The sequence below is a fragment of the Pseudomyrmex gracilis genome, unplaced genomic scaffold (assembly GCF_002006095.1).
Source record: "Pseudomyrmex gracilis isolate BER0280 unplaced genomic scaffold, ASM200609v1 scaffold_73, whole genome shotgun sequence".
In the NCBI taxonomy this organism is placed as follows: domain Eukaryota; kingdom Metazoa; phylum Arthropoda; class Insecta; order Hymenoptera; family Formicidae; genus Pseudomyrmex; species Pseudomyrmex gracilis.
Window position 1 is genome coordinate 197,571 of NW_018020657.1, and position 22,243 is coordinate 219,813.

Below are 22,243 nucleotides of genomic sequence, written 5' to 3' on the forward strand. Positions count from 1 at the left end.
AAAAAAAAAAAACGTCACTTGAAACGTCACTTATGTGTTCTTCACTGAGATTCTGATCAACCGAGCATCCGGAAAGACGGAATTTGATCTCGCAACTGCTCCAGTTTTTCCAGAAGACAGTAGTGTATGTGTCTTCTTCGAGGTGCTCCTTAGAGGAGGTAGTGGCCGCAGGGACAAAGACCTTCGAAGCATGTCAGCAGATCCGCGGCGAGTTCCGCTTAAAAGCACGACCGTGCATGCATCTCAAATACAAACGTGCTCACGTAGTCAAGCGTCTTATTTTCAACATTCCAACGAAGCTTGCAATTCTACCGACTTCTCACTCCGGTTAAATCGACGAGACACACACACACACACACGAGATCAAAGAGAACCGCGTGCGCTCGCGATGCCGCTTCAAAAAAAAAAGCTGCCACATTTGACAACTTCAAAAATCATTCGACCGAAACGAAAGTCTGAAAGTAGAAGAACTATAGTCGATTTTTAATTATTTTGTCTCGGGAAAATTAATCTACCGAGAGATTTTTCTTATTCCACTTTTAATCGCTTAATAACGCACTCTTCGTTCGAACAACGGTGGCGATGATGCATCGAGAGAAGCCGGAACTACGTATATACAAAGCGGCGAACTCCTCTCTCTCACATCCTATACATAAATTTTTTTATCATCGCCGAAGTCAGTCGGTCCGCCATTTTCTGTGTGTGCCACAGAATCATTTAATGACTCGGTAACAAAGAGGAGAAAACCCCGGGAGCTACGAGAAGTAATCACGGACTCCGATGTGAGCCCGACGATCGGTGATAGAAACGTGTATCTTCTCGCCTCGGTGTGTCCTCGCCTCGTCCATCTCCGTCGTCGATCTCCGTCGTCGTCGTCGTCGTCGTCGTCGTCGTCGAGGAATGTTCGGCAGGAAATTTCCATTCTGACGGTTCGATCGGGCCGGAACGAAACGGGGCCCCGGCGTCGTCCCGGCACGGGTCTGCCCGGCGTAAAGGCCACGGGAAGAGCCGACGAGTGTCGAAGATGGCCGAGGAGCGGTTGCGCCGAGCCGCACGAGCTACCCTCGGCAAGCAGCTCGCGGCTCGCTATGGCTATTGACCGAGCTTGGCGGACCGGCCGGTCAGCTGTGCGCCTCGCCGGCGATGTAGTATTCTTCTGCTCCGCGGCCAGGGATAAGTCCTAGTCCACGTAGACGAGGCGGTGTCGTCGTCGACGAGGAGGAGGAGTCGGTCGTCGACGCGGAAATCAGCGAGAAACGGGAGAAACCGGGACGCGCTGCGCGAAGTGAAACATTTTGTGCTCCGTCCACAGTTTTCGGATTGAAAGGGGAACACAACGAGAAATCTTCCTTCCAGAAAAGGAAGATTTTCCGGCGAAAGGCGACAAAGAAGTGTTTTAAGGAATACGATTTTTCGAGAGAGAGAAACGCGGGACACAATCGCGGGACTGACGACGACGACGGTGAATCGTAAGTGGAGAAATTCGTGAGGAAGAGATAGATAAAGAAAGAAAGAAAGAGAGAGAGAGAGAGAGACACTGTTACTACCGCTGCTCGCTTCTTGCCTCTGGTCCCTTCATCGTCGTCGATGGATCGACTCGGGTGAAAGCCGAAAACGTGCGCGGATCCGTGCTCGCTTACATGCGGAAGATAAAGACGACGAGCGGAGTAGTAAAGTGAAGTAGACGGGCTGAGAGAAGAAGCCTCGAGAGAGAAAGAGAGAGGGAGAGAGAGAGAGAGAAAAAGAGGGAGAGACTTGGCCCACGGGCAATACTCGGCATGTAGAGACCGACCGACCGACCGGCTGTGCACGGCCAGCACGGAGACGATCGCGCGAGAGAGGCTAAGAGAGAGAGAGAGAGAGAGAGAACAGCAACGGCTGATCTGGAGGACGGCGAGGTCGGTAAAAGGAGACGGAAGAAAGAGAGAAAGAGAGAGAGAGAGAGAGAAAAATTGAGTGTGGGAGAGACACAGAGTGAGATAGGAAAAAAAGAGAGAGGTGGATAGGCAAATAGATAGGTTGTCCGTGTGCGCGCGCGCGCGCGTGTGTGTGTGTGTACGAGCGGGCAAGTGACGTGTGTGCTGCCGCTTCGCGTACAGGTGTGTGCGTACACGCGTGCATGCGTGGTGTGTGTATATAAAAATATATGTACATAGAGACATAAATATATATATATATACATAAATATATATATACATATAAAGAGAGAGAAAGAGAAACCGGCGGTGCAAAAAGTGCAGTGGGGCTCATCGGACTTTTTCAATACCGGAGAGAGAACTCTCTCGCGTGCGTGCACAAAACCCGTACGTACGTACGTACGTGCGTACGCCGTCCATCTATCTATCCGTCCGTCCGTTTGTCCGCCCGTCTGTGTGTGTGCGTGCGTATCTCTCAGGTGTGTGTGTGTGTGCGCGCGCGAGAGTGCGTGCGTGCGCGCCGCCTTCGCGATCGTGGACGACGGGGCACGCCGGCAAGTTTTCGGCCGAGTACCTGCGAACGAGGACGGACGGGGTGATCGAGCGATCGAGACCGGGGGCTTTCCTCTCTTTTCGTAGTTTATATCGACTCTTTTGCAAAAGAAGAACGTGAAAGAAAAAATTAAGCGGACAATTTTTAAAGGCCAAATCATTTTTGCAAAGTGCGCGCTGTCACACACAGAGACGAAGAAGAAAAAAACAAAAAGCGAAGTGGAATCATCCTTTGAAAGAAAGAGATCAGAAGGTGCGAACATCGCGCAGACGTCGATCGGAGAGAGAGAAAGAGAGAGAGAGAAAAAAAAAGAGAACGCGTACACACAGTGGAAGTGGCCGCGGCTCGTCGGAAAGAGGAGGAGGTAAATAGGATCGTCCGGCACCGGGGCCTACCTTGCCGGCCGAGAAAGAGAGGGAAAGAGAGACAGAGAGAGAGAGTGAAAAAGCGGAGCGAGCGAGCAAACGAGCCTCTGGTACACGCGAACTCCGGAGCTTTACTGCTCCGACTCGCGGTCGGTAAAGCGCGCCGGGACACACGGCGCGGTGAGATCCGCGGCGGCGAGAGAGACACGACGGCGGGCGTCCGCGAAACGAGCGCGGCCGCGCGGCTGGCAGTCGCGGCCTTCTGGTGGACGTGATAAGGACGAAGCGGCGCGCGAGATCTCAGTTCCGGGCGAGCGGTGTAGCGGTGCGACGTGCAAAGAAGAATAAAAAAAAAAGGCAGAAAGGAAACGAGAAACCCAAGCCGAGATTCTGGATCGGACTCTAAATAACTGAAGACACACAGATTTCCCGATTGAAGATTTTGATACCACAGAGTGTTGAGGATTTTTTGGTGCTGGTGTTTCTAGTCGCGTGGAAAGAAGACCGATCGAAGAGAGTTGAAGAGAGAGAATCGGAGTGTAACACGAAGAAAAGAAAAAATCCTACAAAAGTAATTTTCGAAAAGGAGCAGCAACACTCTGCGAGAGATAAGTTTCTTGATTCAACAAAAAAAATCCGCTACGTTCGATCACACGTTGGTCGTCGACGAAGGAGCGGCGGAGCTGAAAAGGCAGCTAGCTAAAAGGAAGCGAGAGGAAACAGCGGTTTCTTTTTTTTTTTTTTTTTCACGGGCCTTTCGACGCTAACGCGATCGAGCTTCTCTCCGTCGCCCGCGATCGACGCGCACATCAAAGAAGATTGGAAGAGGAGCGGGACCCGCCACACGTTTTTTTTCAACACACTCGCTCTTTACGTTCGGCAGAAACAAAACGCGACGAGGAAACCGAAGAAGGAGGAGAGAGAGAGAGAGCTCGGTGGAGGAGTGGAGGATTATAGGAGAGAAGACGAGAGAGGAGAGGATCTACTTGCTGATCAGCGCGCGAACCCGGGGCGATAAGCGGAGCGCTTCTCGCCGTCTCGAGTTGTGACGGGCTGCTGACTCGACGACGGACACACACACGGGAGCCGGTTGCTTTCAAACGCGTTTATTACAGCGTCCGCGCGTTATAATTCCAATTATATGCGTGTGAACTTTTTTCGCGACGACGATCACATTCGTCGCCTGAAATCCATCGCCGCGCCGGTTTCTCACATAACGCAAAATGAGAACTCCGCTAATTCGACTTCCACCTGTTATCGTACAATTGAGAGAGAGAGAGAGAGAGAGTTGTGTTGTCTGTAAATTGATCAAAAATCCACGTGTGAAAGCGGAGAAACAGTGAAGAAACTTCGACAACGCGGTTTTGTGTCGAAAATCAAAAAAAAAAAAAAAATCGATCCACCGAATCGAGAAAATTCAATTTTTCGAAAGCTGCGAAGCTCATCCGGAAGACTCCAACAGATCCACCGCTGTTGTTAATCGCTCCGTGGATGATAATTCGGATGCGTCGTCGGATTTAATCAATTCGATCTTGCGATTTCGGGATATCCGAATCCCGGACCGAAAAGAGATTTAGGTGTCGATTGAGGCGCGCTCCTCGACGAGGAGATAGCCGAGGACGAGGAGAGGAGAGATCTTCAGGGGTTACGCTTGAAAATCGCTCGGTGTCGTTGCTTGACACAAAACCGGTTTTCGTTCGCCTCGGCGAATCTCGGCGTTTATACAAAGGTCGTGTGTGAGAGAACGCAAGGCGCGCGCGACCGCTAACAGAGAGCGTGTGTGTGGTAGGAGTGAGATTTATGGAAAACGAATTTACACGAGGTCACACCCACGGGAGCGGCTCTCTCTCTCTCTCTCTCTCTTTTTCTATCTTTTTCTATATAAAACTCTCGTCTCTCTCGTTCGTCTTCTTCTCTGCAATTCTCGGTCTCTCTTCCTTTCCGCGCGCGCACGGATTTATTTCTATTAATACTAACGACAAAGCCGGTGCGATAACAGCTAGGAGATACTCGCCGAGACCACGCCGGGGGATCCTTGAAGAATCGACGATCAGAAGCGGCGATAAGCACACACAGCTTCGATAGATATATATACGTGTATTGCGGGGCGCGACCTTGAAGAGCGTCTCTCGGGGAACTCACATGGTCTTAAGGAGAATCAACGAACCTGAGTATCGCCGGCGAATACCGGGAGAAACTTTCGCCCAGGGTTAAGGCGCGCTTATCATGTCGACAACCTTGAGGATTCAAAAAAAAAGCGTCACCGACCACGTTTGAGTGCCGTTGCGATCGATCGAGCGCGTAATCCGCGAATAGAAACGGCAACGAAAAGGATGTCGGGGTGGATTATCGGTGTTCCGCGGAAGGAAGACTCGTCACCCGAGTCGAGCAACAACTACGCGAGAACGAGATCGGCATCACCTAGGAAGACTTAGTTTTGCTGTTAAGTTTTAATCGAGACATCATCGCTTGATGATCGATCGCGATGAAACGTGCGACGAGCGCATCCGTTGCGGCCGCCGCGACGGCCGCCGCGACGCAGGTGCATCAGAACAAGATCCAGGAGCTGTTCGCTTCGGGATCGATGTTGTCGACGACGACAACAACAACCACGAGCGCGAGCGCGATCGTCGGCAGCGCCGACGAGCAGCAGGACAAGCAGCAACAGATCGGCACGTTGTCGCCGTGGCTCGAACCGAAAGGCTCGCCGAAAGTAATCAGTCCCGGAGCTAATGATGACGGCGGCAACAACAAAACCAAATCGACGATGTCGCGGCTGCTGGCCGTCGATTCCGACAACTATATGTTGCGCAAGGGGGTCGCGACGGCGACCACGACGACGAACAACAACGGCAGCGCCACGGCCACAACTTTGTCGTCGTCGTCGTCCTCGTCGTCGTCGTCGTCGTCATCTTCCTCGTTGAACAATTCCGCGAGCGTGCAACAGCTACGGCAGATCCAAACTCTCGCCAACACGCCGTCGATCCTCGCGACTTACGGCAACGGCGATCAGGCTGCTGTCGGTCAACTGTACGACGTCGCCCGGGCGACGTACGTGTCGCCGAGGTGGTACGCCACTCATAACAATAATAATCACAACAACAACAACAACAACAATCAAGCGACGAGACAGTATCGAGAGGGAGCGGCGACGGTGACCTTGACAACGCAGCAGCAACTCGAAGAGCAATCTCTGCAGCAGCTTCAATCGCGCACGGCAACCGCGACGCTTGACGCAACGTCGACGGACGGGACCGAGAGCGAACTTGGGTTTGCGAGGTTGGTGTGCGCGAGACCGGTGTCCTTTCATCGTTACATGTGTTGGTGCGGCGCTCAGCAGCAGCAGCAGCCCCCCGCCACGGTTGCGGAAGTTGTCGGCGGGCTGCAGCTGCAGCAGCAGCCCGCGACGACGACGGCGACGTCGACGTCGACGACAGAGGGCGTCGACGCGAACTCGATCGGTGGTGGTCGCGCTACGAACGGTGGCAGAATTGCAACCACCCACGAAGGGTTAGCCGCGATACGAACGGTTATGCGCGGCGAGAATGACGGTTGTGTTAGTGGTAATCGTAATCTTTGCTGCTGCATGTGCGGTTCTCTATGCCCCGCAGAGTGCCACGCGTGCTTCCACATCGTGTGCTCGGACTACAGCGGCCAGCACTTGTGCCAATGGACTACCAAGGGTCACGCGCTGCCCGGCCAGGTTCACGACAAGGACAAGGTCAGTAAACCTAACCTAACTTTTTTTTTTAAAAAGTAGTAATGAAAGCTCAAACGTGTTTAACAAACAACATCCAATGGAGTGAAGGGCCAATATGAGGCTTTAACACAGGTATTAGTGCACCGAAAAAACTGTATTCTTATTTTGAGGATATCCCACTTACTTTAAGTATATTTTATACTAAAATAAGCGCCAAGAAGAGTTTCTTATTTTAAGAGGAAAATCCTCCAAATAGTAATATTGATAAGAATATATACTGATTAGAATATAAAAAGCCTCTATAGAAAAACATATATATCTCACTATAAAAAAAAAACTATATTCTTAAATAAAGAATATATTCTTAATTTCAGAAGAATATCATCTAAAATCTTTAAGAAGATTTTTTAAGTATAAAATCTTCTACTTACAAGAATATAATTTTTTCGGTGTGTGTATGTAATTTATTCAGATAAAAGGTAATAGTAACGTTTCGACTCTAAATTGAGTCATCTTCAGACAAAATACCTGTGTACAAAAAAAATTAGAAATACTTTAAAGAACAACAAATAAAAATAGAAACAAGAAGAACTAGAAAAATCAATCAATTTAGAGTCGAAACGTTACTATTACCTTTATCTGAATAAATTACATACACACTAATACCTGTGTTAAAGCTCATATTGGCCCTTCACTCATTGGATCTAACTTTTTTTCTTTCGTCAAAGGACGTTGAAATTAAATTAGATTTAATTTTTTTTTTTTTTTTTTTTGGATTACGCTAGCTTGAATCCTTCCAGCTTCTGTTTCGTTTCGAAACTTCTCCGAAAAGCGAATCGTTTTCGTTTCGTCGCAGCGTGCGTTGCGAAACGGGGGGTGTCGTAATTTTTTCATTGTGAAAAAAAAACACAAAGTTTACGGAAGTCTTTCAAAGACTCGAAGACTCTTTTATTATATTCTAGACATTTTACTTCAATTAGCATACACGTGCGGGCATATATATCTGGTATATTTTACGACGCAGATCGCGTCTCCGTCTTGCGACTCGTGCACAGACGACGACGACGTTTGACGACACTTTTAGACCGACGGAATTATCTTACCGCGCATGCACTATCACAGTTCGGCGAAACAAAAGCGCGCAGAAATCTCATATTCAAGGCAAAGTGCACGGTTACAAGGCGCTAAAGATCCCGCGACGTGTAGAACAATGTGTTTTTATTATTATTATTATTATTATTATTATTATTATTTATTAGCGAGATATAAAAGCTCGCAGAAAATCGATTAAGACCAAAAGCTCGTGAAAGTAATATTTCCGGCGATAAAAATTTTATCTCTGATTATGTTCCATAATGATCGATGCGTGTGTTACAAAATGCAAAAAAGATCTCAACGTGTCGTTGTGCACGTTTTTAAAAAAATTAAATTTGACGCTTGAGATAAATTTTTTCTATTTTATTTCTTCTCTTGCGGATAAATGTTTAATTTTTTAATATTTTTTTTCAGCTGCAAAAAATTATTACAGAGTTTTTTTAATGCCTAACTTTTTGATGTTTTGTTTTTTATCGGACTTAAGAGTTTAAATAATAATTCGGGAGAAAAATCAAATTGGATGAACGATGAATTTTTACTGCGTGTCTTAATACGAGGAAGATCAAGTTTTATGATCTTTATATACAAATTGCTTCGATCCCCATTATGTGACATAATTTTTAATGATATATATACGACGCCACTTGTCGGTTTGCGAAAATCTATTATACGGCGCGTATCTAATGAATTTTTGCATTAGCGCGCGAGCGCGGTATTTCGTTATCAGGGCGAGACCTGTTCGCGGCTCGATGGCGTAACGACCTAAATTTTACGACGTTCTACGTGAAATCGAGATCAAAAAAAAAAAAAAAAAAAAAGGGTGAAAAATATCGTTTCTGAAAAAATCAGAAAATACAGCAAACCTCCGCAAAAGATGACGTATCACTTTGAATATATAAAGCCAAAATTGCGCAGTTTTTTTTTATTAGCATAAAACTTATTAAGAAAATGAACAAAAAACGAAACTTGTTTATAGGCCGCAATATTTTGTTTTTTTTTGAGATATTTTTGTCATGAGTTTGAAACTCCGAATTAACCTTTTACGTACACAATTTACAAAGCGGGGTGTATATATATATATACAATATATATATATATATATATATATATATATACCTTAATATACTTCACAGCTGAGCAAATTAAGTGCAGCAAGTCCGGTGCATTTACGCTTAATTGCAGCAAAAGAGTCATTACGATGGGGGGAACGTGTACGTCATACGAAAGAGGTCAATATTCGCACGTGTTTCAAATTTTAATCATCAGGTTTAACCAAATTACCACGCACGGAAATTGTCTTAAGTACGTGTTCTATAAAAAAAAAAAAAATCAAAAGAAATTTAGCTACTGAAAAAAACCCAATCCTTAAGCTCAAATCGAATTCAATCGCTTCGTCGCGACAGTCGACGAGATACGAAACTTTCTTCGAAGAAAAGCCATTCGCAAAAAAATGTCATCACTGCTCTCGCGTGTCACTTCGTATCGTGTCCGGGATATCCGTCGCAGACGATAACTTCCGGACGAAGGTAAAAGCTCCTCCTCAAGGCGCGCGCATTCCGAACTTCAGAACGGAGTCGAGTTGCAAAGATTTGCGCGATGCGATTTAATCCACCGTGAGATACGCGGGCAAGATGAGGTGTATAACGACGGTAAAGGCGAGGATAAGGAGGCGCACTACCGATCTCTCTCAAGCTTAATCGACCTATATCGATCGTGCGACGAGCGCGCAAATGTGCAAGTTGCAACGCGCGCTGCTGCGCTGCCGGCTTGGATTTTTCGAACGCGCGAAGAGAACGACGATGAAGAAAGCGAACGCACGAGGGCTTCTTATCTCGCTTAAACTGTCGTCATCGCGGATTCGGGGTTACGACGGGAGGTTACGTTTTCTTTTTTCTTTTTTTTTTTTTCTCTTCTGTGCGCTGTTTTTACGCTTTCACGCAGCTTTATCGGACCCGACGAGTGTGACTGATAGCGGCGACTGTCCGCGTCGTGCGCAGAGACATCTCGCTCCTCTCTTCGCGATCTCCTTACGTTTCTTCTCGCCGTCTCATTGGATCTCGCTCGTCGATTTATCTAATCGCGAAACCTGTGGCCGGTGGTCGCGTTAAACCGCTCCGTCTCGGACGAGAGAGCGAGAGAGAAAGAGAAAGGGAGTGGGAAGGGGGCAAGTGCAAAAAAAAAACAAAAAAAAAACTAATAAGAGATGCTCTGTTTTTTATTGATGTCTCTTTGCGACAGTGTTTGTGTAATGCTAATAATTAAACACGCGTAGATGGTATCTCATACACGTGCGCATTAAATAATCATTATCCAAGAGCCATAATTATCAATCATAGAGGATTAGTGCGACAATGGGAATATTGTTACAATCGCGTATAATGATAGATTACACACTACACACACACACACACACGTGTGTGTATATATATATATATATTGTATATATATACATATATACAGGGTGTCCCAGAATTGCCGTACAATCTCTCGTAGGCAGGTAGAAGGAATAAAACTGAGTCGAAAAGTCCTGAACCATTTTTTTTAATTATTTATAATAAAGGAGTAATTTATTGAGTAAATCAGGCCAATCAGCGCCGATCTTTAGCCAGGCGCACGTCGGTGAGCCAACGCGCCTGGTGTGTGTGAGCACTCCGCGCGGTTCACTGACGCGCGCCTGGCTAAAGGTCGGCGCTGATTGGCCTGGTTTACTCAATAATTACTCCTTTATTATAAATAATAGAAAAAAATGGTTCAGGACTTTTCGACTCAGTTTTATTCCTTCTATCTGCTTACGAGAGATTGTACGGCAATTCTGGGACACCCTGTATATATATATATACGCGCGCGCGCGTGTGTGTGTGTGTGTAAGGTTCGGTTACTATCGAGAACTCAATCGCACATTGATAATTGAATAAAACCGGTGATATCTGCAAATGTCCCGGTTGATTACAATTGGCTAGGATATATTTTCAATTATTTGTGACACGTCTCCGGGACGAGAATTGTCACCTTAATTTATATTTAATTGGACGAAATACTACAAGCGAATTGAGATATATCGAGAACTTTAATGAGAATAATTGGATTCGGACTCTCTCAGAAGAAAATGGGGTTTTGTGATTGGAGCGATTTGAGTTCTCTCAGTTAAATAATTACATAACGAGATGTTGAAAGGAGAAATACAATTATAGACGTTTCTTGAAACACACGCAACGTGATAATGGCTTGTATTTATACACCATCGACGTGGTGTGTATACACAAAGAAACATACAAATAATTTAATTGGCTTATTTCTTTTTTAGAGAAATTGATACGTTTAGTAGACAAAGATGTGTAATTACGCGAGAATCGCTAGAATTGCTTGATGCGCACGAGAGACGTGTTGTTTCTAATCGAATCAAGCCAACACACATTCGTGCGCTAATGTATAAATGTTGTTATTTTTTTTTTAGTAACGAGATTAGGAATTTTATTTAAACACAGCGCGGTAGAGTGAGGCGTAATTTAAGAAACATTTGTATCTTGCAAGAATATTTCGAATGTAAATTACACAAAAATATCACGCCGATGTGATTTCAAGAGTAGCAATTCAATTAGATCACTCGGTTAAATCGCATAAATTGTCTCTTATTAGTATGAGAAAATATCAGATATCTGGGCGAAATTAGCGTCCGAAGAGATCTAAATTGCTCCGGACTTTCACTCTCTTCTAGTTCAACCGATTAATGGGATGTGATTACTCCAATTTGCTACGTGAATCATTCTGGAAAATGATTCTGGAATATCACGGTTTAGAAAGGAATTAATACCAATTGTCGAATGAGAATAAAAAAAAAAAAAAAACACACAAATTCCACCGGATATATCAAAGCTAGGGAAAATTGACACGTGTTCCCATTTGGAGATCTCGAAGATAATGAATTGCCGTGTACACACCGGCTAATGAACAGGACACCCTCGGCTTATTATTCATTTCCGTTTGCGAGGAATCAATTAATCACGCGCGTAAAAGGCTTATTTTACACACACGATTCGCTATTGATGATCTTGTCAAATAATTTTTTACGTATTATTAAGACACAGAATATATTTTTTTTTTTTTCTATAAAAGTTTTGAAAGATTAATTGTTTTTGCTTTAAATTTCAACAACTCTATTATAAATAAGTTAGAAACAATTGTTAATGTTAAAAGAAAAGTGAAAAAGTTGCGACAATTTTTTTTCCAATATTTTTATTAAAATATAAAAACTATATAACGTATGTGGTATATGTATTCTATTATTATTATTAATATATTATTAACGCGTTAGAGTATAATATGCACTACATGATTGCGCGCATACGCGTGTGTGTTTACTCATTTTCACTTTCAAGTGAGATAAATGTTTTCACGTTGTTACATTTTGCTCTTGCTTAAAGATCTTCTTTATATTCCACTTTTGTTTTTTTCATGTAACTACGTTTCCGCGATTTGTATAATTTGGCAATAAAAATGCCGGTCCAAGTGTGAGCGATTCTGTAATCGCTAACGATAACACCGCTATCGTTAACGTATTCTTATTTTTTTTTTTTTTTGCATAGAAAATAAATCACAAAATATATACGTTGTTGTGCAATGTGTTGGACAATAGAACATTGTCATTGGTAGTTACAGAATCGGGCCCGGTAATCGCAAGACACGTCTCTTGCGTGTGTATGTGCGCAATAAGCTTTTCCTTCGCGCGCGCAGCTGAACTTGGCGCTCGATCAGAGAGATCGCGTTCGATTCTCACGTCGTCAATCCGAGATGTCCACCTACGATCTAATTTCTCTGTTCGCAGCCCGTAAGTGAATGGACATCGCTGAACGTTGTTGAATGGATGTCAGCCCTAAATCTGTACCGCTATGCGGACGTCTTCAAATCGAAGGACATCAAAGGCAGCGATCTGCTTCATCTGGATCGGGAGAAGCTTATGGTAAGCCCCCCCGCTCCGATCTCTTTTGATCATTTTAATTACGTATTTAGCATACCGGGCGCGCGTCTACACATCTCACGGGATTAGTCGTCGTTCTCGATGACTCAAAAGTCTCTTTGAAACAAGGAAACTTGGGAAACGTTCGTAATCGCTATCGATATTAGATTTTTTATGATAATTTAAGATAAAATATCCATTTCATTTTAGGTACGTGTCGCGCGAAGTATATTCTATTAAAGCAACTTTAATAATAACACACGTAAGTGTTTTATAACAATATTTAAGTTTGATGAATGGCGTGACACGCAGAAAGAACAGCGTGCGACATTGTTGCAATGTGTATTCTCATAAGATTGCACGACCGAAACACGATGCGTATCCGGCGATGGTTAAAGACACTTCATAATTGTGATTAAATCATGACTCTCAATCAAAGTAACAGTTTCCGTTTCATTTGATCGATCGCAGTTTGGAATAATGCACTACTTTCCGCGTGAAATAAATACACATGTGAGAATAGAGAGAACTTAAAAATCAATTATATCAGCAAAAATTAATATACATCATTTTTCTAAGTCGCCGCGCAAATAATTGCACGAAAGACATTTGTTTAACTTGTTACCGAACGCCGGATGTACATAATCTGTTCGACGAAAAAAAAAAAAACAAAGAGAACGAAACGCTGTTTAATTTTTTGCAATAAAAAATAATAACTGAAAAAAAAAAAAGGAATATCACTACGGAAGTAGGTTGAACACAATTGTGCGAATCAAAGTCTTTTTTTTTTTTGTATTTTTCCCCACTTGAATGAAATTCAATTCTGTGACAAACAATCGTCAGCATTTATTTCCGAGCTATATTTAAAATTGTAGATTGTGCGCGAAGATGAAAATTTGATCGCTTCGGCGTACGGCGACGAACACATGCGTTTTGTATATTTCGTTATTTAACTTCTGTTCTCTTCTGAGACACTTTTTTTATGTTGCATTATTTTGTCGCGCGAAGTTTTCGATTTTGTAAAAGAAAAAAAATCGCTTTAATTAAAAACAATTGGTTTTATTCTGAGTCTGTAATTTTTGTTTTAAATTCTGAAACTGATCGGAGAAAATTAGAAATTAAATTTCTCTCCCCGACGTCTAGAGAGAGAAAATAAAAAAAGAAATTAATAAATAAGCAAAATACAATACCTTTTGTTTTAAATTACAAAAACAAGTGTGTAAAAAAAAGTCGCTTTCTTCGAAATGATCGATTTTTTCTCTCTTTTTTTTCTTTCGCTCATTTCGGATCGAATCAGGAACAAAGACGGAATCGCGCACGATCGAAAATTCATCGACTAGTTACTCTCGGGAGAAGCGATGACCTCGAGCCGAGAGTATCTGGATGACGTTTTCCTTGGCCCGTTGACCTTGTAATTGCCCTGTAGCGTCTGCTGGTGCGCCACAGTCGAGTCTTTTATCGAATCCTCTCTTTCTCTCGTTCTTCCCATCTCGTTCTTTCCGCTGATTTTTCTTTATCGTTTATCGTTTCTCACAAGCGACTCTCCGAAGCTCTCTTTCGAGCGTGCTTTCGAATTGCCGCCGAGAGACCATCTTCTTGTCTCTCTGTCGCTGCGCGATGAACTTAAACGTTCGACGTTATTATCTTTATATACAGCGAGGTTTGGAGGGGAAAGGCGCTGAATTTAACGAGATCACTCTTTTATCGACGCAACGCGTCATTCTTCGCGATGTACTTATCGCGCACTTGTGTGTTACTAATATCTTCTCTCAATAGCCACGATTCGACAAGAGATCTTTATATATATATATACATCTAGTTGGATAAAAGTTTGTAGTCGAGAAGCGATTTTTTTACCACATCTGTTTGCGATACTCGGACGCGTCGCGTTGCCACGCGTCTCTACTTTTAATTCGATGAAATCGCGGCGCGTTCTATATACTACTTGCCCATCTCGCGTTCCCTAATCAGCGCGAAACAGCGCCGGCTAAAATTTTGTTGCGTAGCACATGTAAAATGTAAAATGTGTATTATATCGCGCCGGGGAATATGTATTGCGATAATTTGTTATTTATAACTACCGCTCTGAGTTTCGGTGTTCCGACATGGATAACGATACAATTTATTATATCGCGTAACACACATGCCCGTTATATCACATATTCTGTATATGTCGCGAGCGAGACATTTGGTTGCGCAAAAAATTGCTTGATTTGAAACGCGGAGACACAATTAATTACTCACTGCAAATATATGCGCTTGAGAGATAAATAAAAATCGAATTTAAACAACTTTTTTTTTCCGTACCGGTGTAAAGTATCGTTACAAAAAAAAAAAAACTGTCGATTGCTACGAAAGAAAAAAAAAGTGAAAAAACAGAATTATTTTTATACTCTCAAGAGGATAAGATACGAAACATACATCTTGCGATTGATAACGCTGAAACAATAGTAGATAAATGTGTTGCACTCTCTCATGAAAGCGCAGGCATATATATCGCCGACGTGCAACATAAAACGGAACGCTACAAAATATATATGTCGTAAAGGGGCAGTTTCTCGCGTCGCGACGCATTCTTTTTTTTTTTTTTAATTCTTTAAAGTTTTATTTTTATAATCACACCGCACGTAATGTGTGTTTGCGGGCGTATAGTAAAATGCGTAAACAAAAAAATAAAATATACTAAAACACTACTAAATGAAAAGATTGTCGAAGCAAAAAAAAAAAAAAAAAAAAAACATACTCACACGTATTGTCGGAGGTAAAAACACAAAATGCAACACTACGAAAAATACACACAATGTGTATAAAAGGTGCTTTTCCTTACTCTTGCGAGAGTCACGATCTTTTATACTCAGCGACCAGAATTTGTTCATGATAATTTAGCGTCGCGGCTAGAGCATTCTTATGCAAATACTGCTCTCCTTACATTTGTATTCCTATTCGAATGTGTATGGTTGTTACATGTAACAACTTTTAAAGTTTTTTTTTTAAAACGTTAAATTTGCGTGGTGTTTGCGTTTTTTAAAAATAATTTCTCGCACAGGATGGTGTGCGTATAAGATAAAAGAAAGCTGCTAAAATCTAATTAAATATTTTGATATAATCAAATATATATACATATACAATTATTATTAAATTAAAAAATACACAATTCGGTTCTTCGTTACACTTTTGGCTTCTTATTAAAAAAAAAAGAAGAAAAAAAACAAACAAAAAGGTGATAAACGCAATGGTATAGCGCGAGTCTCCCACGTTTTCCTTTATTCTCTCTACACGTACGGTAGCAGTACGTCGCTGCAGTAATAATCGCATCGTGCAGGCGTTTTCCCCGCGCGTTACCACGCGCCGCATTATCATAATTACGCGCGAGCGGAATAACGGGTGTCGAGACGGACAATCGAATTACAGTCGGCGGCTGTATGGTCGGTATTGGCCAGAGTTCTCGCGCCGATGTTTGCCGTGGGAAAACGGGCGTTTCTTCGGACGGTAATTAGGCGTTTTCCACGGGCGCGCGCCCGTAATTGCTCTCGCGGGCGGATAATAAAAGCGGCTTGAATTGCAAAAATCTCCGCGGAACGCGGAGTCACGCCTGAAAATCGGGCCGCAAGCTATAAGTAAGAATAAACGGCTAAGCGTTAATTAGAGCGGGAGAGAAGACTTTCATACATTATAAAAATTTTGCAACTAATTTTGTTTGAAAAAAAAATCGATCTTTGAAATCTATTTTGTATGATTTTAGATTTTTTTCCACGTCGGACAAACCGTTTTTTTTTTTTTTATAAATTGCTGGTCCTTTTCGACGATGTTGTTTCTTCCGTACGAGACCGTTCGCGAAGATCCTTGCGCGAATTTTAGTCTCCGGCACCTTCCGTTGTGCGGAAAGTGCGCGCGGAGGGAACAAAAATGCGATCCCAAGGCTTCTTCGAGTAAATTGCATATTACTATGCTAATCGACTCGTAAATCGACACTGAGTGTCCTTTTAGTGCGAGAAATCGTTTGATTCTCCTACTCGGCTCGTCCTTCGGACGAATTCTCCCGCTTCCCGAGACCGCTTGCGACGAGATAATAAAAGACCCGCGTCTCCCTCAATTTTTTTTTTTTTTTCGACGCAGTCCTAGAAGACGGTTCACCGAATGCTCACCGTTATTTTATACCGAAAGATTTATTTTATTGGTAATTTTATTAAGAATTTATTTTATATTCTTCAGAAGTTCGTGAAGAATTTGCGAAGTGATTCTATCTCGGGAAGCCATTTGTAAAGGATCTATAAAAGATATTTTTAAACCGAAATTCATTTCTAAAAGTACTTTTAACGTTTTGTTTGCCATCAGGCGAGGATATATATATATATATATATATATACATATATATGTGTATGTGTGTATGTATGTATATATGTGCTCCGGCGAATATTCAAAGTATTCGGGGCGAATTTTCTCCTCGTCGCAAAATCGCGACTTCTCTCGGTCGTGTTTCTTGGCACTTGGAACAAAGTAACGAGCACGTCAAATTTTATTGCCGCGCTCTCGCACGGCCGCGTAATATATCGATCACTTTACTTTTGCCGGCTTGTCGCCGCTAATAATAGCGTGTGGCCCACTGCGCGCTATGGCGCCGGTCGAAATAACGCGCCATCAACGCACATGAAACGTGCGCGCGCGCGCGCACGCGCACACACACACACACACACACAGCCGAATACCATAATCTGGAAAAGAAGCCAGCTGCCGGAAGCGGTTTCTCCGCGAAACCGGGTTTATTTTTCTCTCTAGACACGATTCACATAAAACAAAATTACGATTCGAATATTTGTTCTCACGATTTTTCTCTATTTTGTTTTTTTTAATATAATTTTTATTGTGTAATTTTTCTTTTCCGTACATATGTTTTTTCTTTTACACGTAATTTTAACATTTCTTTAAAAAAATAAATAAATAAACAAACAAAGCATTCCTGCAAAAACTTCAAGGGTCACTTTATCGGGTCGTCGAAATGTGACCGTTGACAAAAATATGATTCTTTCTAGTTTATTCGCCGAGAAACGATACGCAAGTACCTCGGGTATCAAGCTCGCGATTATTTTAAGTTTTGTGTTTTGCAACACGCGAGTTTGCGAATTTAAATTGAACGCGAAAAGAAAACCTATACGATCAAGTGATTCACCGGGTACAATAAGTAATGGAGAACTTCCAGGAACTGGCAGGCACGACATTGAATTGGCCGATGTGGGTCGATTAAGCTAATGTGATTAACGGTGCGATCAAATGCAACGACGATTATCTCTCCGCACTCCCGCGGTAAGCGAGTACGCAATTTATTAAACGTGTATTGCGCGAAGGTTGCAAAAAGATTTTTATTCACAATTGCGATCGAGCTGTGTTTCTTTTTATTAGCATTTTACGATTCGATGAGTTTAGTGAGTGAATATATGTACAGAAATTATATTGTGGCGAGAGAGATAATTGCAATTATATATATACAAATCACGCAAGTTGATTATACGTGTCGACTTTTTTGTCCGTTTTTATCGCGTTCGTTTCTGTAATTAGATTTTTGATCGCTTTGTTAGTGATTCGCGCTTTGAGGAAAATTTTTATAAAAAATTATGAAATTCTATATATATATATATATAGATAATATATATATTCTATATATTCTATATATTCTATATATATATATATATATATATATTCCATATATATATATATAGATTCTATATAGATATATATATAGATCTATATATGTAGATAATTTCATATATATATATATATATGTATATATACATAATACAAAGCGTAATGTAATCGTTTTCGCGAACGACAATTAAAAACATCAGCTCGCGTTGTTAAACGCGAAATATAAACATATACATATGGATTTACGGAGAAAAAGAGAGAGGGAGAGAGACGGTCACACGGAGTGCCTCGGACTTCACCCGAAGGTCTCCATTAGGCGAATGCGACCTGCATTACTAACTCGCAAACCGCGGGGTGCATTGTACCTCCTCGCGAGCGCAGTGCAGGTATTGTGCGCATATATACCCGACACCTGTTGCCACGACCGTGCTCTAGGGAAAACGAGATGCCTGCCGGGCAGAGAGACAGATCATAAGAGAAAAAGCGAGAGAGAGAGAGCGTCGTAACGACGCGTATAAATTACGATAGCCTGTTCACCCCTTTTACGAGCACGGTGCTCCTGACTCCTCAACGTCCCTTTTCCCATTCCCTCCCGACTGATTTACCGCCGTGGTACCCGCGAATTATCTTCCTACTTTTTGCTTCCTATGCGATAAGTCTCGCCTGTCTTAGGCAGTATTTTCCGCGGCATCGTTCACGAAAAAGAAGGAAGCGCGGAACGTAATTTACAGTTCGCGGGAGCGATCGCAATCCTCCTCCCTGCGCTCACGCGGAAAGTTTGGAAGTTGTAAATAAATTAATTATACGTACCATAAATACAACATGTGTGTATACTTATATCAAGATCATTAAGTATAAAACTTAATGATGCAATAAAAATTATTCTTCAAAAAATTAATTAAAAAATTGCGAGATTTAATATCGATCGTTATTTTATTTTATGCGAATCGTGTTTAAAGAAAAATCCGATATGACATTTGTTCAATTTTCAAATTTAATAACATATGCTAGATATATTAATTGATTTATATTTGGAAAAAAATATATAGATAATTAATCTCGCGCGGTTAAATGTAGGGTTTTATGTGAAATTTTTTGAAATAGCGGCGCGATATGCGCGGTTGTGAGAGTCTAGAATGTTTGATTCCCGTCGAAAGAAATGGACCAGCGGATCTTAATCATTTCCATTATCTTCGAAGCGTTGTTAAAAACGTTGTTAAACTCTCGGTAGCGCTTGGATTTATTTACGATAAGGATATTATTTTCGCTCATTAGTCACCAAGTAACTTGTCTCCACGCTCGACTTTGACACGCGTTGTGCGGCTCGGCTCTTTATAAATCTCGCTCTTGGCTCTCGCGCTTATATTCGCGCGCTTATATATCCTTACGGATTTACAACCGTCACTTAGATACGACGACGCGCGCGACGTTTTCGCCAGCGGCGGCGACGACGACGGAAAAGTCACCGCGACTCGGTCAGTGATTTCGCGGAATCGGTCTCAAAGGATTCTCGCGTCTTCTTCTCTTCTACGCGCGCACGTGGTGCGGTCTGTTAAAAGTCAGTTAAAGTTCACGAGAGTAAAAAATCAAAAACAAGAGCCACAACTTTTGGTTTAATACACGTATATAGAAAAACAGTTCCAACCGTTGGTGTGGTGCTGCGTAAAAATTGATTGTTGTATCTATGTAACATTTTTTTTTTTATACAAGTTGCAAGAAAACCCGTAAATAAAAGCGAAGTTTCGAACGATTATTTTTATAAACGAAACAAAATTAAAGCGAGATACTTGGATACCGACCAAAATTTTGCGCTCTGTACTTCGTGTGTACTTGGGACGTCGTTTTGTCATTGAGCGAAACAAACATAGTAGTTTTCACTCTCAGTCGTGTACCTTAATCGTCGCAAGAAAGAGAAATATCGGTACGACTTTTCAGCGCGCAATCAAAACATTTCAGATATAACTTTTTTCTTATCGCTCAGAGTTTTATAAATATTTACAAGTGTATATTTATACTTTCTCGATCCCAGTTATACAGGGTGTCCCAGAATTGTACAATCTCTCGTAGGCAGGTAGAAGGAGTAAAACTGAGTCGAAAAGTCCTGAACTATTTTTTTCTATTATTTATAATATAGGAGTTAATTATTGAGTAAATCAGGCCAATCACAGCGCAGATCTTTAGCCAGAGCCGCGCGCCTGGTGTGTGTGAAATTACTTCTTTTATTATAAATAATGGAAAAAAATAGTTCAGAACTTTTCGACTCAGTTTTACTCCTTCTACCTGCCTACGAGAGATTGTACGGCAATTCTGGGACACTCTGTATATTGTTGTATATTTTATTTCATCCGAAGCGTGAATGCACGCGTGGCAATAATTTTCCGTCGCAAGCAGGATTAAAATGTAAAACGTATCTTAACAATAAAACCGGTGTTTTTTATTTTTTCCTCATTTAAAAGACGCGGCTTTCTCTGTTGCAGAATATGGGCATAAAAGATGAATTTCATCAGAGGAGCATCTTAGTGTGTATCGAGGAACTTTGCCAACTGTCGCCGCCTCCGGTGGCGACCGAGACGGCTGGAACGACGTCGCCGCTCGTAGATTCCCTTGGGAGCTGTTCCCTCGGGATCAGCTATTCGGACAACAATGTGACCAATAACGCACACAATCTCGTGCCGCAGAGCTTCAGCGTGTTAGAGAAGTGCGGCAAATGCCATAAATACCTCAGGGGCCTCTTACATCAAGGCTTTCTCTGTCAAGGTACGTACGTCCGTTTCCGTCCTCCAATCGTCGACCTTTGTTACGTTCGCAATCAGTCGAGTACTTTGATGAATACTGAACAGCGTCTACGGAACTATACGGAATAATGTTTGATTGAATTGAACTTTGATTTGATACTTTTTCTTTTTTTTCGTCGAGACGATGAATTCCAATTTCTCTGTTTCTTTGTCTCGGTCAAAGAACTTGATCAGTCATTAAGCGTTTGACTTTCAATTAATTTTTTTAAAATTAAATTAACGATATCAATTTGCCTCTTTGCTAATTTTACATAGAGCTTTGAAATTTATCACTGAAAATTTATTCCAATCTCGTGTTTACTCCCGCGTGACAATCGCTCCCGATTAATTCTACTAATCAAGCTCGAATGGATTTAGAAAAAAAAAAAAAAAAGAATTCTGCGTTTCGCGCTGTTGATCTCGCGAATTGTCTATGTTGCGCAGATTGTGGCTTGGTCGCTCACAGGACGTGTTCAGCGACGGGTTTGCCTTCCAATTGCGTATCGACCGACTCGAATAATCGTATCAGCAGGTTTACTTCAGGTAAGTCACGTAGTTCTTGAATCGGCGCGGCGCGCGGCGCCGTCGCCGCCGCTCGCTGCAAGTTTTATGGCGTCGCAGAATAGGTGCAGCATATCCATTAATCCTTCATCGCGCCCCTTAATGTATAGAACACGGAAAGACGCTAAAAAATTCAGTTGTCTTCCAACGAGAGAGGGCAGAGCAGGGTGATTGCGTCAGATAAGCGCTCGTGGCTAAAGCGGGATACTCGTTTACAATCGTGGCGATCGTGTGTGCGAGTCACTCGCGAAGCTGTTATGATAACCTTCTTATGATAAACCTGGATCATTCGACTGCACCTTACCTCACGGCTGACGACTTTCTTTCATTGAAATCCCGCGCGTTTGCGTGGGAGTCGCCTCACTTGCTTGGCATTTAATGATCCTTAACCGAGCGCGCGAGTTTCGACACGCTCCTGATTCGCTGCAGCGCGCGTTTCCCACTTTGCGAAAAAGTAATATAACCATTTAGCGGCGACGCGAATATATTCCATTGAATTTATTCGTTGCAATTAAGAGTTTTTAGTTTATTTAATTAAAATCTGACATTAAAATTGAGATATGTATATTTTTTATCTTCGTTTATGTAAATTAGTTTTCGAAACTTCTGTTCACTAAATAGTTCTTTCAAAGTATTGTTAAAAAGTTTTTTTTTATTAGTTTATATATATATTAGTTATATTAGT

General features: G+C 42.2%; 2 protein-coding genes across 6 annotated transcripts in view; both read left to right on the forward strand.

The window, feature by feature from the left end:
* Positions 1–22,243, forward strand: part of LOC109854747 (phosphatidylinositol 3-kinase regulatory subunit alpha) — a 51,737-nt gene that overhangs the window by 19,035 nt on the left and 10,459 nt on the right. For 2 of the 5 annotated variants that reach the window (XM_020428168.1, XM_020428169.1), the window contains exons 2-5: positions 6,446–6,555; positions 12,452–12,586; positions 20,701–20,980; positions 21,442–21,540. In XM_020428168.1, coding sequence (XP_020283757.1) covers positions 12,491–12,586; positions 20,701–20,980; positions 21,442–21,540 — 475 coding nt within the window. In that variant the 5' untranslated portion in view covers positions 6,446–6,555; positions 12,452–12,490. Of the gene's footprint in view, positions 1–1,817; positions 1,899–6,289; positions 6,556–12,451; positions 12,587–20,700; positions 20,981–21,441; positions 21,541–22,243 lie in introns of those variants that run through there. The other 3 variants (XM_020428164.1, XM_020428165.1, XM_020428166.1) reach the window with 2 other exon arrangements.
* On the forward strand, positions 5,320–6,349 carry LOC109854741 (uncharacterized protein DDB_G0271670-like). Its single transcript, XM_020428155.1, has 2 exons — positions 5,320–6,113; positions 6,172–6,349. The coding sequence occupies exons 1-2, from the start codon at positions 5,320–5,322 to the stop codon at positions 6,347–6,349; spliced, it is 972 nt and encodes a 323-aa protein (XP_020283744.1).

Coding starts and splice junctions, on each gene's coding strand:
- LOC109854741 (XM_020428155.1), top strand. CDS start 5,320: ATGAAACGTGCGACGAGCGCATCCGTTGCGGCCGCCGCGACGGCCGCC. Junction 6,114..6,171: donor AGCGAACTTGGGTTTGCGAG/GTTGGTGTGCGC, acceptor TGCGGCGCTCAG/CAGCAGCAGCAGCCCCCCGC.